Source organism: Mercenaria mercenaria, chromosome 4 (assembly GCF_021730395.1).
Source record: "Mercenaria mercenaria strain notata chromosome 4, MADL_Memer_1, whole genome shotgun sequence".
NCBI classification, from domain to species: domain Eukaryota; kingdom Metazoa; phylum Mollusca; class Bivalvia; order Venerida; family Veneridae; genus Mercenaria; species Mercenaria mercenaria.
This window is the reverse complement of record NC_069364.1, coordinates 9532148-9548709: the sequence shown is the minus strand read 5'-3', so window position 1 is coordinate 9548709 and position 16562 is coordinate 9532148. Positions and strand designations below refer to the sequence as shown.

At 36.4% G+C, this 16562-nt stretch overlaps 1 protein-coding gene across 11 annotated transcripts in view; it reads right to left on the bottom strand.

Moving 5' to 3' along the window:
- LOC123550949 (E3 ubiquitin-protein ligase rnf213-alpha-like) overlaps positions 1 to 16562 on the bottom strand; it is a 163279-nt gene that overhangs the window by 88042 nt on the left and 58675 nt on the right. For 9 of the 11 annotated variants that reach the window (XR_008370485.1, XR_008370484.1, XM_053540369.1 and 6 more), the window contains exons 8-10: positions 13850 to 14106; positions 5524 to 5754; positions 210 to 444 (exon numbers count right to left, since the gene is read on the bottom strand). Coding sequence is in view for 9 of the 11 variants with exons in the window: in XM_053540369.1 (XP_053396344.1) it covers positions 210 to 444; positions 5524 to 5754; positions 13850 to 14106 (723 nt within the window). In the remaining 2 variants the exon portion in view is untranslated. The remainder of the gene's footprint in view (positions 1 to 209; positions 445 to 5523; positions 5755 to 13849; positions 14107 to 16562) is intronic. The other 2 variants (XM_053540374.1, XM_053540376.1) reach the window with 2 other exon arrangements.

The window sequence follows — 16562 nt, the reverse complement described above, 5'->3', positions numbered from 1 at the left end:
CACTGAAAAACATTTAGAAGAGAACCATACAATAATTCTACAGAGCAAGTTTGATGAAGATCCATAAAGCAGTTTGAGAATATGTTATTTAAAGGTTTTTCTACCTATAGCTCTGGCAGCCCCACTGGCAGCTCAGTTTCTTGTATGTATAGTGTTCTTTTTGCAATAGACCAATTTTTGGAAGCAAATTAAAGTATCTTTTAAATTACTTGTTCAGCATAAGAGATTTCTCGGAATTTGCATGTTCCATAATCATAGCATGTTTCTGGCTTGGTAACGTTCAACATGTACGTCATATAAGCAAGGCATGCTTCCACTGGTATTGCTCTAGTTTCTAGGACTTTCTCTAAGTCTGCCAAATCAACAGCAGCTATAAATGATCTTGGAAGAAGGTAGTCCATTTCAAATAGTGGCTGTAACAGCTTCAACATCTTTTCTGCAGGACTGAAAGATAATCATACTAGATAACAAGAGCTCACAGAACACGAAATGCCCCCCTTGATGCATTCAGTAAATACACAAGAAACAGAAATTATTTGGTCACTGTACACAAAAGTTCTACTGTTCTGGGTCCATGTGACCATGACATTTGACCTACTGACCTCAACATCAAATGTGGTTATCTGCTCATGATAAACCTTCCTATTAAGTTTCAAGATCCTAGGCCCAAGCATTCTTGAGATATCACCCGGAAACTGTTTAACTATTCTGGGTCACTGTGACCTTGACCTTTGACCTACTGACCTCAAAACCAATAGGGGTCATGATCAACTTCCCTATCAAGTTTCGTAATCCTAGACTCAAACACCGAGAACAATGCAAACAGTGAAAATTGCAGACTCGGTTTGATTGAGTCTGTTCACGAGCAGTAATGGAAAATGCAACACTGCCCACGCCCCTAGCACCGGCTTAAGCGGTATTCAATCTTCAAATCTAAATGAATTGAAATCAATCTTAAGTTACCGTATGGAAACGGTTTAACTTTTCCGTGTGACTGCGACCTTGACCTTTGACCTACTGACCTCAGAATTAATATGGGTCATCTGCTAATTATAATCAACCTCTCTATCAACTTTCATGATCCTAGGCCTATGCGTTCTCAAGTTATCGTCCAAAAATAGATTAACTGTTCTGGGTCACTGTGACCTTGACCTTTGGCCTACTGGCCTCAAAGTCGACAGGGGTCATCTGCTGGTTATGAACAACCTCTCTATTAACTTTTATGATCCTAGGCCCAAGTGTTCTTTAGTTATTATCCGGAAAACGTTTAACTGCTTCAAGTCACTGTGACCTTGACCTTTGACCTACTAACCTCAAAATCAACTCCTGCTCATGATCAACTTCCCTATCAACTTTCATGATCCTAGGCCCAAGCATTCTTGAGTTATCATCGAGAAGCCATTTAACTGTTCCGGGTCACTGTGACCTTGACCTTTGACCTGTTGATCGCAAAATATCATCTGCTGGTTATGACCAATCCTATTAACTTTCATAATCCTAGGCCCAAGCATACTTGAGTTATCATCGGGAAACCATTTAACTGTTCTGGGTCAATGTGACCGTGACCTTTGACCTACTGACCTCAAAATCAAATGGGGTCATCTGCTTATGATCAACCTCCCTATTAAGTTTCAAGATCCTAGGCCCAATTATTCTTGCGTTATCATCCGGAAACCGTTCAACTGTTCCGGGTCACTGTGACCTTGACCTTAGACCTACTTAGTACTGATCTCAAAATCAATAGGGCTCATCTGCTGGTTATGACCAACCTCTGTATCAACTTTTATGATCCTAGGCCTAAGCATTCTTAAGTTATCATCCGGAAACGGATTGGTCTACATACCGACAGACCGACCAACCGACATCTGCAAAACATCTTTGAAGGGGGTCATAAAAAGGACATCCAATTACTTTTCAGTATATCTATAAAAAAGAGATCGCAGAGTGATCTTGGTGCCCACCGTTCAGCCATTTTTGAATGTTCCAAATTTCAAGGCTAGATCAAAGTCAAAATAAAGGTCAAAGTTCATTTCGGTACACAAAACTGTGCATGTGGTCCATGCATGTGGTCCAAATTTGAAGCTGTAGCTTGAGAAATGTGATAGTACAGTCAAACCTATCTATAAAGACCACCTTTGAGAGAGCCAAAATGTGGTCTTTATTGAGAGGTGATCTTTATTCACAGGTTAAAATACACTGTAAATGTTAAAATGGGAAATAAAACATGTGGTCTTTAGAGCCAGGTTGTCTCTGTTCAGAGGTGGTCTTAAACACAAGTTTGGCTGTAGGTCACTAGGCCAATCTCAAGGTCAAAGCTCATTTCGGTAAACAACACTATTTTTTAAGGTCCGAATTTGAAAGCTACAGCTTAAGAATTGTGAAAGTAGGTCACTAGGTCAAAATCAAGGTCAGCTCATGTCAAGGTTCATCTAGCCACTCAAAACTATACATAAGGTCTGAATTTGAATGCTGTAGGTTCTGAAAAATAGATTTTTAAAGTTTTTTCCTTTATAAGTCTATATAAACCATGTGACCCCTAGGGCGCGGCCATATTTGACCCTATTTATTTCATTTTGTTGGGTTTAACGTCGCACCGACACTATTTTAGGTCATATGGCGACTATATTTGACCCTAGGGGAATAATTTGGACAATCTTGATAAAGGACCGCAGGATGAGGCTACATACCAAAGTCTAGGTCCTGTGGGTTTGGACAAGAAGATTTTCAAAGTTTTTCCCTATACAAATCTATGTAACTTATAAAAAATAAACAAAGGGTCATAACTCACTCAAAAATTGCTGAACCAGTCTGATTTTCAGAGGGACACAACTAGGGTACCAATACATCGTTCTGACAAAATTTGGTCAAAATCCCCCAGTAGGTTCTGAGGGGATGCGATAACAAGAAATTGTTAACAAAGGGACGGAAGGACGGACGGAAGAACGTATGAAAGGCTGGAAGGATGACGGACCACTGACGCAGAGTGATTTGAATAGCCCATCTGATGATGATGGGCTAAAAATATAGTTTTAACAGAGTTTTCTATGATCTGACCCAGTCTCAAGCACAGGTGACCTAGTTTAAAACTTGTCTAAGATTTCATCAAAAACAAACATTTCTATCAGGTAGCATACAGATCAGGTACAAAATGTAAACCAGGTGTATCTATGATTTAATCAGTTTTTGAACAAATATGACTAAATTTAAAACGCAACAACTATACAAAACAAGAGCTGTCCATAAGACAGCCATTTCTCGACTATTCGAATTATTGTCTGAGAAGCGGGAATATTACCCTAAATGTTCAAATATCTATAGTCTAAGCTTCAAACCAATATCTGCATTAGTTTTGGAGGTAGTAACTTGCATGCAAAACTTCAACCAGAAGTTTTAAGTTCAAAAGGGGATATAATTTGGCCAAAATGCTAGTCAGATTTATGGGACTTGTTGCTATAGCCTAGTTTTATAATCCCGAAGACAGTTTCAATTCAATATCTGCATTAGTTTTGGAAATAGTAACTTGTATGCAAAACTTTAACCAGGATTTTCTAAGTACAAAAGGGGACATAATTTGCCCGAAATACATGTCATAATTATGAGACTTGACCCAGTGAGTTTGGTAATTGACCTAGAAAAGAAACAATAAGTTTCAGAGCTATATGCCTGTACGTAATAGCTATATGTACTTGCATGGAAAACTTTAACCAGGATTTTCTAAGTCCAAAAGGAGCATAATTTGGCCAAAATGCATGTCAGAGTAATGGCTGTTGATTCTATCACCTAGTATTATGACCCAGACGACACAAGTGAAGTTTCAATTCAATATCGGCAATAGTGTTGGGGATAGTAACTTGCATGTAAAACTTTAACCAGGATTTCTAAGTCCAAACGGGGGCATAATTTGGCCAAAATACATGTCAGAACTTGACCCATTGAGGTACATGCCTTTAAATGATGGCCATATGTACTTTCATGCAAAACTTTAACCAAAGTGTGAAGTGTGAGTAGAATAGCTAGACTATTCTTTGAATAATCGAGCTAAAAAGTAAATAAACTATAACTAAATGCATTTCAAATTGTTCATAAAGTGTTTCTGCCATGTTATTAATTATATACATACAAGGTTGTGATAACACTTCAGTAAAAGACATTTGTACCAAGCATCAATTTAAGTCGAATTTCAGTTATTTCCCAGTAAAATGCTTGGTCTCTTGGGATAACTGGTTTCTACTTTTCTCTAGAAATGTATTAATTGGAAATGAAACTAATGGTCTTTAGAGTCCCTGGTGACCTGTTGGCAGATGCCGACGCCAGGATGAGAGAATAGCTACACTAGTTGAGCTAAAAATGAACACCTTGGCTCAGGAGAGCTAAATATTTAATACACAGAGGGAAATAATTTGAAAATCATTTAAGATAAAACTAGAATGTTTCTGTAGGACACAGGGTGTGCCCCCACCACCACTGGTACATTTGTCACAAATAAGGGGCAATAATTCAAATGTTTGCAGTTTAATGGGGTATAGCCTCAAACGTTTTATGAAAAGGCCCATTATTCAAGGCCCTATACTTTTTTGAGATATGAGCATCACAAACAAAAACATCCACTATTTCGGCTATTTCAAGGGCCATAACTCTGTAATAAGAGCTAAGATTCTCAAGAAGAATGCCAAGTGTGCAAGGTCACATCACGATAAAGACTCCAGCAAGGTTTCCTGAATTTACATCTAGGCACATAATTAGGTGAAAAAGTGCATTTTTTACTATTTCAGGGACCATAACTTCAAAAATAAGGGGTGGAGCCAGCCAAAAAAAAAAATGAAGTGTGCAAGTTTATATCATGACAAAGACTTATGCAAGTTTTCAACCATTTATATTTAATACTTTTTGAGCAAGGCGGGTCACAAGGTGAAAATGCGCATTTTTGACTATTTCAGGGTCTGAAAATGGGGGGTGGGGAGGGGGGGGGGGGGGGGGAGCAAGATGAAAAATAGGAGATGCGCAAGTTCAGATCATGATTAAGACTCATGCAAGGTTTTATGAAATCTGTATCAAACACTTTTTTAGCTAGGCGTGTCACAAGGTAAAATGTGCATTTTTGACTATTTCAGGGGCCATAACTCTAAAAATAGGGGGCGCAGCCAGACGAAAAATAGGAAGTGCGCAAGTTCATGTCATGATAAAGACTCATGCAAGGTTTCATCAATTTATATCAAATACTTTCCGAGCTAGGCGCATCACGATCTTCAGACGGACGGATGCACGCACGCACAGATGCACAGACAAGACCAAATCTATATGCCCCCACCACTCGTTGGAGGCACAATTACAGCTCTAAATGTTCCCTTATTTAAATAATTATATCAAGTTTTAATCGATTCCTTTCAGCATTTTCGAAGCTATCTGATGGAGAGACACAGACAGACAGACAGACAGACAGATGGACTATATTTTTTGTATCCCACTTATATTATCATGAAGATAAAACATACATTTTCTCATTATTATTTTATCATCTCTTACATTGACCAATTTTCTCGTTTTTTCTTGAAACCTTCAAGCTCTCTGTCTATTGCGGATACTCCCCACCATATCTGAGTCTGGTCATGTTTCACATCTACTTCAGAAGCTTGAAATGGTACACATTCGTCAGAAAGGAAGTGTACCCAAGGCAAAAGACAAAGCCAATATGGGTCCTTTGATGCTCCAGAAATATTCTTTATGACAGCTAGAATAGTATCCAACAAGATTTTCCTGAAAAAAAAGTCCTAACTATATATAAGTAATATAATGAGATTTATGTGCAAAGCCAAAGAGATTATAAATATTTATCTCATCATTAATTGATCAAACGTAACATCCCTTAGTTATGGTGAAAATATGTACACAGTTATTTCAATATCTTTCTATGTATATAGAGTTACAGGCTAGAAGACAAAAAAACAAGAGGACCAAGATGGCCCGAGGACGCTCATCTGAGTAACATGCCATAAGAGTGTAAACATGTTTCGCCAAGTGATTTCATGGAGACAAATATTCTGACCAATTTTCATAAAGATTGGACCAAAAAACGTGGCCTCTTGAGTATAAACAAGCATTTTCTTTGATTTGACCTAGTGACCTAGTTTACTACCCCACATGACCCAGAATCGAATTTGTACAAAATTTCATGAAAACATTCTGTTCTAACAAAGCTTCGGAAAGACTGGAGCAAGAAGTGGCCTCTAGAGTGTTTACAAGCTTTTCCTTTGATTTGACCTGTTGCTTAGTTTTTGACCCCACGTGACCAAGATTTAAAATCATCCAATACTTCATAATAACAAATATTTGTCAAGATAGAATAAAAATGTGCCCCTTAGTGTGTAAACAAGCTTATTTTTAATTTGACCTGGTGACCTAGTTTTAAACCCCACATGACCCAGATAAAAATTCATCCGATTTCAAGCAGACAAACATTCTGACCAAGTTTCATGAACATCAAATGAACTAGAGTATTAAAAAGCTTTTCCTTTGATTTGAACGGGTGACCTAGTTTTTGACCTATGATATCACCCGGTTTCGAACTTGGCCTAGGAATCAAGATAAACATTCTGACCAAGTTTCATGGAGACAGGGTCATAAATGTGGCCTCAAGAGTGTTACAAGCTTTTCCTGTGATTTGACCGTGTGACCTAGCTTTTGACCCCATATGACCCAGTTTCAAATTCGGCATATAAATCATCAACATTAACATTCTGATCAAGTTTCATGAAGATAGGGTCATAAATGTGGCCTCTAGGTTGTAAACAAGCTTTTCCTTTGATCTGACCGGATAACCTAGATTTTGACCCGACATGACCCAGTTTCGATCCAGGCCTAGAGATCATCATGATAATCATCCTGTGCAAGTTTGTATCAGATCAAAGCATAAATGAAACCTATAAATGGCTGAAAGGGCCAAAACAGAAAATTTTGCCCCTTTCTAGGGCAGTAACTCATGACCGAATCTTGCCTGATTTTAAAAGGAACCGAGATCTTATTGTGACTTAAGTTGTGTGAGTGTGGTTAAAATCAAATATGTCACTTCAATTGTATTCACAAGGTACAAATTAACAATTTTTCTTCTTTCAGGGGTAAATCAGGGGCTGTAACTCAGGAACCTATGATTGAATCTGACAGATTCATCATGGAATCCAAGATTTATTGTTGTTGAAGATATTTTGCAAGTTTGTATAAATCAAACCATAAATGAATTCTCTTTGTGGCTGCAAAAGCCAAAATAGCACATTTTGGCCCTTTAATGGGCCATAACTCTAGAACCCAAGGTGGGATCTGGCCAATTCTTGAAAGGAACCAAAATTTTATGCCAATACAAGTTATGTAAAAGTTGATTCCAAAATGTGGTCTCTATCGTGTTCACAAGCCAAAAATAGCAAATTTTGGCCGTTTAAGGGGCCATAACTCTATAACCCATAATTGGATCTGGCCAGTGTTCAAAAGAAACCGAGCTATTATGCCAATACAAGTTGTGTGCAAGTTTGATTAATGTTGATTGCAAAATCTGGTCTCTATCGTGTCCACAAGCCAAAAATAGCAAATTTTGACCCTTTAAGGGGCTATTACTCTGGAACCCAAAATGAGGTCTGGCCGGTTTCCGAAAGGAACCGAGATATTATGCCAGTACAAGTTGTTTGCAAGTTTGAATAAAGCTGATTGCAAAATGTGGTCTCTATCATGTTCACAAGCCAAAAATAGCAAATTTTGGCCCTTTAAGGGGCCATAACTCTGGTGCCCATGACAGGATCTGGCCAGTTTTCGAAAGGAACCGAGATATTATGCCAATACAAGTTGTGTGAATGTTTGATTAAAACTGATTGCAAACTGTAGTCTCTGTCGTGTTCACAAGAAATTGTGGACGAATAGACGACAGACGAAGGGTGGTCACAAAAGCTCATCCTGTCACTATGCGATAGGTGAGCTAAACAAGAGCACCGCCTCGCGGGTGCTGACGCTCATCTGATTTTTTTGTATAATAGAAAAATTGTCCTACCCATGATTTTCTTAGTCCAAAAAGGGCCATAACTCTTGCAAAAAGCAGGATGGAGTTATATTTCTTGATGTACATAGTCAGCTTATGATGGTAAACAACTGTTGCAAGTTTCAAAGCCATAGCTTAAATAGTTTAGGAGAAAAACTGACCTAAACACAAAACTTAACCAATAAATCTGATATTTTCTAAGTCCAAAAGGCACCTTAAGTCTTGCAAAAGGCAGGACAGAGTTATGTTTCTTGCTGTGAATGGTAAGCTTATGATGGTGAACAAGTGGTGTAAGTTTTAAAGCAATAGCTTTGATAGTTTATGAGAAAAGCTGACTTAAACATATTACTCAACCAAGAAAATTGATTTTCTAAGTCCTAAAGGGGCCATAATTCTTGAAAAAAGCAGGATGAAGTGATGTTTCTTGATGTACAGGGTCAGTATAAGGTGATGAACAAGTGTTGCAAGTTTCAAAGCAATTGCTTTGAAAGTTGACCTAAACATAAAACCTAACCCAGAAATCTGATATGTTCTAAGTCAAAAAGGGGCCATAAATCTTGCAAAAAGCAGAATGGAGTTATGTTTCTTGCTATAAAGTGTCAGCTTATGATGGTAAACAAGTGTTGCAGTTTTAAAACAATAGCTTTGATAGTTTAGGAGAAAATCTGACCTAAACATAAAACTTAACCAAGAAGTCCAAAGGAGGCAATAATTTTTGCAAAAAGCAGGATGGAGTTATGTGTCTTTGTGTACAGGGTTAGCTTATGATGGTGAAGAAATGTTACAAGTTTTAAAGTAATAGCTTTGACAGTGTAGGAAATAAATTGCCCTAAACATAAAACTTAACCAAGAAATCTGATATTTTCTAAGTACAAAAGGGGCCATGAATCTTGCAATAAGCAGAATGGAGTTATGTTTCTTGCTGTACAGGGTCAGCTTATGATGGTAAACAACCGTTGTAAGTTTCAAAGCAATAGCTTTGATAGTTAAGGAGAAAAGCTGACCTAAACATAAAACTTAACCAGGCAATGCCGACGCCGATCAAGTGATAACAATAACTAATCATTTATTTTTTTCAAAAACTCAGATGAGCTAACAAGAGCACCGCCTTGCGGGTGCTGACGCTCTTCTGATTTTTTTGGATAACAGCAAAACTGTCCTACCCATGACTTTCTAAGTCCAAAAAGTGCCATAATTCTTGCAAAAAGCAGGATGGAGATATGTTTTTGATGTACATAGGAAGCTTATGATGATGAACAACTGTTGCAAGTTTCAAAGCATGCATTATGAGAAAAGCTGACCTTTACGCCGTTTTTCAACAGTATTTCAGTTATGTAACAGCGGGCAGTTAACCTAACCAGTGTTCCTGGATTCTGTACCAGTAAACACCTGTTCTCTGCAAGTAACTGCCAACTTCCCTACATGAATCAGCGGTGGTGGACTAATGATTTCATACATAATGTCGTTTATCAAGTAGTCACGGAGAACACACGCCCCGCCCGAGGATCGAACTTGCGACCACGCGATCAGTAGACAGACGCTCTACCTACTGAGCTAAGCGGACAGGTTAAGAATCTGAGGTAAACATAAAACTTAACCAATAAATCTGATTTTTTTCTAATTCCAAAAGGGGGCATAAGTCTTGCAAAAAGCAGGACAGAGTTATGTTTCTTGCTGTACATGGTCAGCTTATGATGGTGAACAAGTGTTGCAAGTTTTAAAGCAATAGCTTTGATAGTTTATGAGACAAGAGGGCCATGAAGGCCCTGTATCGCTCACCTGTCCTATTGACCTAAATATCATCAAGATAGTTTCATTAGAAATATGGTCATAAATGAAGCTTTTAAAGTGTTAACTAACTTTTCCTTTGATTTGACCTGGTGACCTAGTTTGTGACACCATATGACCCAGATTCCAACTTGACCTAAAGATCATCAAAATTAACATTCTGATTAAGTTTCATGAATATACAGTCATAAATGTGGCCTCTAGAATGTTATCAAGCTTTTCCTTTGATTTGACCCGGTGACCTAGTTTTCAACTCCACATGACCCAGATCCGAACTTGACCTGATGATCATCACGATTAACATTCTGACTACGGTAAGTTTCATGAAGATACAGTCATAAATGTGGCATCTACAGAGTTAACAAGCTTTTACTTTGATTTAACCCGGTGACCTAGTTTTTGCCCCACCTGACCCGGCTTTGAACACGATCATATAGATCATCAATATTAACGTTCTGACCAAGTTTCATTAAGATATGGTCATAAATGTGGCCTCTAGAGTGTTAACTAGCTTTTCCTTTGATTTGACCTGGTGACCTAGTTTTTGACCCCGTATGACCCAAATTCAAACCTGACGTAAAAATCATTAAAATTAACATTCTGACTAAGTTTCATGAAGATACAGTCATAAATGTGGTCTCTAGAGTGTTAACAAGCTTTTCCTTTGATTTGATCCGCTGACCTAGTTTTTGACCCCACATGACTCTGAATCGAACTTGACCTAAAGATCGTCAAGATTGACATTCTGACTAAGTTTCATGAAGATACAGTAATAAATGCTGCCTTTAGAGTGTTAACAAACGTTTCCTTTGATTTGACCCAGTGACCTAGTTACTGATCCCACCCAACTCAGATTCAAACACGACCTATATATCATTAAGATTAACATTCTGACCGAGTTTCATTTACATATGGTCATAAATGTGGCCTCTAGAGTGTTAACTAGCTTTTCCTTTGATTTGACCTGGCGACCTAGTTTTTGAGCCTACATGACCAATATTTAAAATAAACCTTGAGATCATCATGGGTAACATTCTGACCAAGTTTAATGAAGATACAGTAATTCTTGAAAAAAGCAGGATGGAGTGATGTTTCTTGATGTACAGGGTCAGTATATGGTGGTAAACAAGTGTTGCAAGTTTCAAAGAAATCGCTTTGATAGCTTAAGAGGAAAATTTGACCTAAACATAAAACTTAACCCAGAAATCTGATATGTTCTAAGTCAAAAAGGGGCCATGAATCTTGCAAAAAGCAGGATGGAATTATGTTTCTTGCTGTACAGGGTCAGCTTATGATGGTGAACAAGTTTCGCAAGTTTCGATGCAATAGCTTTGATAGTTTAGGAGAAAAGCTGACCTTAACATAAAACTAAACCAAGAAAACTGATTTTCTTAGTTCAAAAGGGGTAATAATTCTTGCAAAAAGTAAGACAGAGTTATCTTACTTGATGTACAGGGTCAGCTTATGATGGTGAACAAGTGGTAAAGCTTAATTAAGAAATCTGATATTTTCTAAGTCAAAAAGGGGCCATGAATCTTGCAAAAAGCAAGATGGAGTTATGTTTCTTGCTGTACAGGGTCAGCTTATGATGGTGAACAATTGTTGCAAGTTTCAAGACAATAGCTTTGATAGTTTAGGAGAAAAACTGACCTAAACATAAAACTTAACCAGTCAACGTGGACGCAGAAGCCAACGCCGACGCCGACGCCGAGACTGACGCTGACACCGTTCAAGTAATGGAAATAACTCATTTTTTCAAAAAATCAGATGAGCTAAACATGGCATAACACTTTTAATATGTAAGTGTGACCTTTACCTTTGAACAAGGGGTCTAAGAGTTAGATTTTACACATTGTTTTATTATGATGTATGTCTAGACTATGCCAAGTCATCTAGGTATACAAAAACACAAAAAATTGAACAAGAGAAATGTAGAAATGACCTCTAAGGTTACCCTTAACCTTTCCGCAAGGGATGTAGGTCTTGCATGCAATACAGTATCTAGTTATGGTGACTGTGGTAAGATACTTGAAGATCAATCCACTCATACAAAAGTTATAGACTGGACAAGAAAACAAGCGGGCCATGAAGGCTCTGTATCGCTCTCCTGACCTACCAGAGATCATCAAGATACATGTAGTTTCATTGAGATATTGTCATAAATGTGGCCTCTAAAGTGTTAACTAATTTTTTCTTTGATTTGACCCGGTGACCTAGTTTTTAAACCCACATGACCCAGATTCAAACTTGACCTAAAGATCATCAAGATTAACATTCTCTCTAAGTTTCATGAAGATACAGTCATAAATGTGGCCCCTAGAGTGTTATCAAGCTTTTCCTTTGATCTGACCCACCGACCTAATTTTTGACCCAACCTTACCCAGATTTGAACTTGAATTATAGATCATCAAACTTAACATTATAACCAAGTTTTATTAAGATAATATCATAAATGTGGCATCTAGAGTGTTAACTAGCTTTTCCTTTGATTTGACCTGGTGACCTAGTTTTTCATCCTACATGAACCAGATTCAAGCTTTGGGATCATCGTGATTAACATTCTGACCAAGTTTCATGAAGATACAGACATAAATGTGGGCTATACAGTGTTACCAAGCATTTCCTTTGATTTGACCTGGTGACCTAGTTTTTGACCCAAGATGATCCAATATAAAACATATCCTGGATTTTATTAAGGGTAATATTCTGACCAAGTTTCATTAAGATTGGGCCAAAATTATGACCTCTAGAGTGTTAAAAAGCTTTTCTTTTAATTTGACCTGGTAACCTAGATTTTGACCCCAGATGACCCAATATCAAATTCATCCAAGATTTTATTGAGGGTAACATTCTGACCAAGTTGTATTAAGATTGTGTCAAAATTGTTACCTCTAGTGTTAAGAAGCTTTTCCTTTGATTAAAGTTTGACCTGGTGACCTAGTTTTTGACCCCAGATGAGCCAATATCAAACTTGTCCAAGATTATATTGAGGGTAACATTCTGACCAAGTTTCATTAAGATTAGGCTAAAATTTTGATCTCTAAAGTGTTAACGGTCAATTTGTTGACGATGGACGGATGGACGACGGACACAGGGCGATCACAAAAGCTTACCTTCGTGCACAGGTGAGCTAAAAATATGCAAAATATGTTTGACCTCAAAGTGTGACGTTGACCTTTAAGGTAGCAGGTAAAGGTCTTAAATACAAAACATCATCTTCTTATACTGAATATTTGAACCAAGTAATTTGAATATCCATCCATTCATCCAAAAGCTACAGACTCTTTTACCTCAATGTGACCTTGACCTTAAATGCAGGTATGGGACTTAAATGAAGCATCTCTCCTTGTTATGGTGTTAACACTTTAGAGATCAAAATAGTTATTTCGTTCAAACGAAATGATTTCGTTTAAACTTATTTCGTTAAAACGAAATGATTTCGTTTAAACGAAATAACTATTTCGTTTAAACGAAATCATTTCGTTTAAACATGATAAAAAAGTCTCACATTACCTAAGTGGAAAAAAGTGTGTAACATGTCACTTTAGGGGCACCGTAGTTTTACTTTTGTGTATTTCTTTTTTGTAGATTTTCTGTATATTTTTTTCACTGTATGAACATTATAAACTTAAGCATGATGACGTACTATTTACATCTAAATCAATCAGACACCACAAACATTCTGTCCACAAACTTAACTAAATTTGCACAGATTTTTGTCGAGCTTTATCACATTTATGCAGGTATATATGATGAACAAAATATTGCAAGTATTTCAATACTCATGCTCGGCCAGCACAAGCTTTAACCAAGAAACATTCAAAACCCAAACAATTAGTCTTCAAAATTAGAAACAAAATATATATTCGAAACAAGTCACAACCGAACTGCAGAAAATCAATTTATTCACCTCTAAAACTCAAAAGAACCTATCAACACACAATTCATATGAGAATTTGTTGACAATCTGCGTGACTCAAATATCTACAGTACCAAACAAAGCATGATTTCTAAGCTTTTGATATCATTAACATATATTGTTACCTTTTCCCAGGGAAAAGTTTATCTGCCAGTTGTAACTCTGGGCATTCTTTCTTGTCTGTATCAGCTGAAACAATCAAGGCTTTTGCCAGTGCCCGTACACTTTCTGTATTTGGCATATTCAGTTCCATCGTTTTCAACACATACAGAAGTGTGAGTCCTGCAGTTGTTGTCTTTTCTTTTTCTTCTTTGGTTTCCACTGTCAACATCTGCTTCAAATTGGCCTTTTTCATGAAGGCTGTTGTAATGAATGTACTCATCTAGAATGGATGAAACAATTGTTATCAACATGAAACAAGAGCTGTCCATAAGACAGTAAAATGAATTTATGTCTCAATATATAATATAGTACCAAAGTTATGTCCAGAAACGTTTGTCAAATAATCTAAGTATTTAAGTATGAAAGGGGCATAATTTGGTCAAAAATACAAATCAGAGTTATGAGGTGTGTTACCACACATGCAGATGATGATTATAAAGATAAATTTTAAGTTTCAAGTCATTATCCTATATTGTACTTAAGTTATATCCAGAAAGCGAAGATTGACAAAAAACTTCATAAGTATGAAAAGGGCAAAATTATGTCAAAAATACAATCAAAGTTTTGGGGATTGTTAACACACATGCAGATGATGATTATAAAGACAATTTTTTAATTTCAATCATTATCGTTTAAAGTACTAAAGATATGTCTATAAACGAAGCTTTCAAAAATATTTAATATGAACTTGGTGACTTTGACTTTGGATATAATAGGCCTAGCCCCTGCACATACTTTGCTTGTATGCTAGGCAATGTTTATGTGAAGTTACAATAAGATAAAAGCAACAGTAACAAAGATATGACAGAAAAACAAAGGCTGCTGAAAAACCTTCTTAAAAATAACCTTAGTATATCACTTTGGTGACCTTAACCTTACGTATAATGGGCCCAGCCCCTGCACATACTTTGTTTGTATGCTGGACAATGTTTATGCGAACTTACAGTAAGATATAAGCGATAGTAACAACGATATGACAGAAAAAGAAAGGTTGCCGAAAAACTTTAAACAAGAAGGCTCACACCGATGCCGGGGCGAGTACGAGGGGCGTTCAATATGTATTGTTACTCCGTATGTAGTTCCGTAACCGCTTATAATTTTTAGATGCGGTTTTATAAAGCAATTTATTGGCAACAGAATGCTATATCAATTATAAAAATCGGCATATTCAAAGTAAAAATATAATCATTTCAGTGATGTGTACTCAGGTATACTGAACCATAATTATAATTTAGGTTTGTCCTGGGCTTCCAGAGTATCAGAAAAATAGAATAACTTGTAAAATCACAAAATTCTATCATTTTTCTACGAGGTACAGTAATTTGTGATGAGTTTGTTTTTGTTTTAAACTATTTATTGCATTTCTAATTTTACAACACAACTAAAAATCTAAACTCGAGGTTGATTCCATCTAGAATGGATGATGAAAGCGATTAATCAAAGTTGTAAGAACTAGTTTCGCAATCGAGAATTAAGATACTAGTATCAACTTAAAATACAATAATTTTTTAAACGATGATTATCGCATCTGACAAAATTGCAGAGGCTTACTGTACTCACCTTATCATTTTTCGAGTAAAAATATATACACTTAATTTAAAACTGTTATAAACATTTTTTATTTTAATTTTCATGTTTTTGTGAAGATCATGATTTGTTTTATCTGTTTAAACTGAAAAATGAACTTCTAGTTGTTGAATAGTAGAATCAAGGAATTGCATATTACAATCACAATATTTTGGACATAAAATTGCCTAGTATACCCGAGTATACCTCACTCAAATGATTATAATTTTACTTTGAATCCACCGATTTTTATAAAACAGCATTTAAAAATGATAAGCGGTTACGGAACTACATACGGAGTAACATTACATATTGAACGCCCCTCGTAGAATAGCACCTCCATTTTCTTAATAGTGGAGCTAAAAAGTGGTATGTGTTTACGTAGTAGAGTTTAGGCTATCCTTACATGTTTGATCAAAGACAGTTTCACTTAGTTTAAGAAACAGACCTAAAGAAATAACATACTCTAGTAGATAAAATAACATGAATACTATTAAAAATAGCTATAATATAACTTTTCAGACATAACTGGACTTTTACAGCATCACATCGAATCAAGCATGAAGGTTTTTACCCAGTATGAAGCTAATAATTTAATGAATTAATATTTTCACTAGCTGTTTTTCCATGAATGGACATAACTGAGCTGATTTAGGGTGTGCCAGGAAATCAATATTTCTATTAAGACAGGCTGTATTGTTTCAATGTACATGATATATGCTTTTTAACTGAATACATAGAAATGATAATCCTAATATTCTAACTTGTTATACTATTGAAACTTGACATTCAATTTGTTAAATTTACTTCTTGTGAAAATGAAACTGATTTACACGCTTTCAAATCTGTACAAGTATTTAATTACATATCCTGAGATTTCCTGTAGACAGAACAATTGTTCTGAGATTTTTCACATCAGGAATTCCTGAGATATCCTGCACACAGTGCAATTGTCCTGGGATTTCCTGAGAACAGGGCAATATATACTTTTAGTATACATTGTATACCTATATTAATTCTGTCAAAATACAGCTTGAATTTAACAAGGTAGTATGAATAGGCAAGAAAACCCTCATATTGTACCTTTTGCATTGTATGTCTCCGGAATAC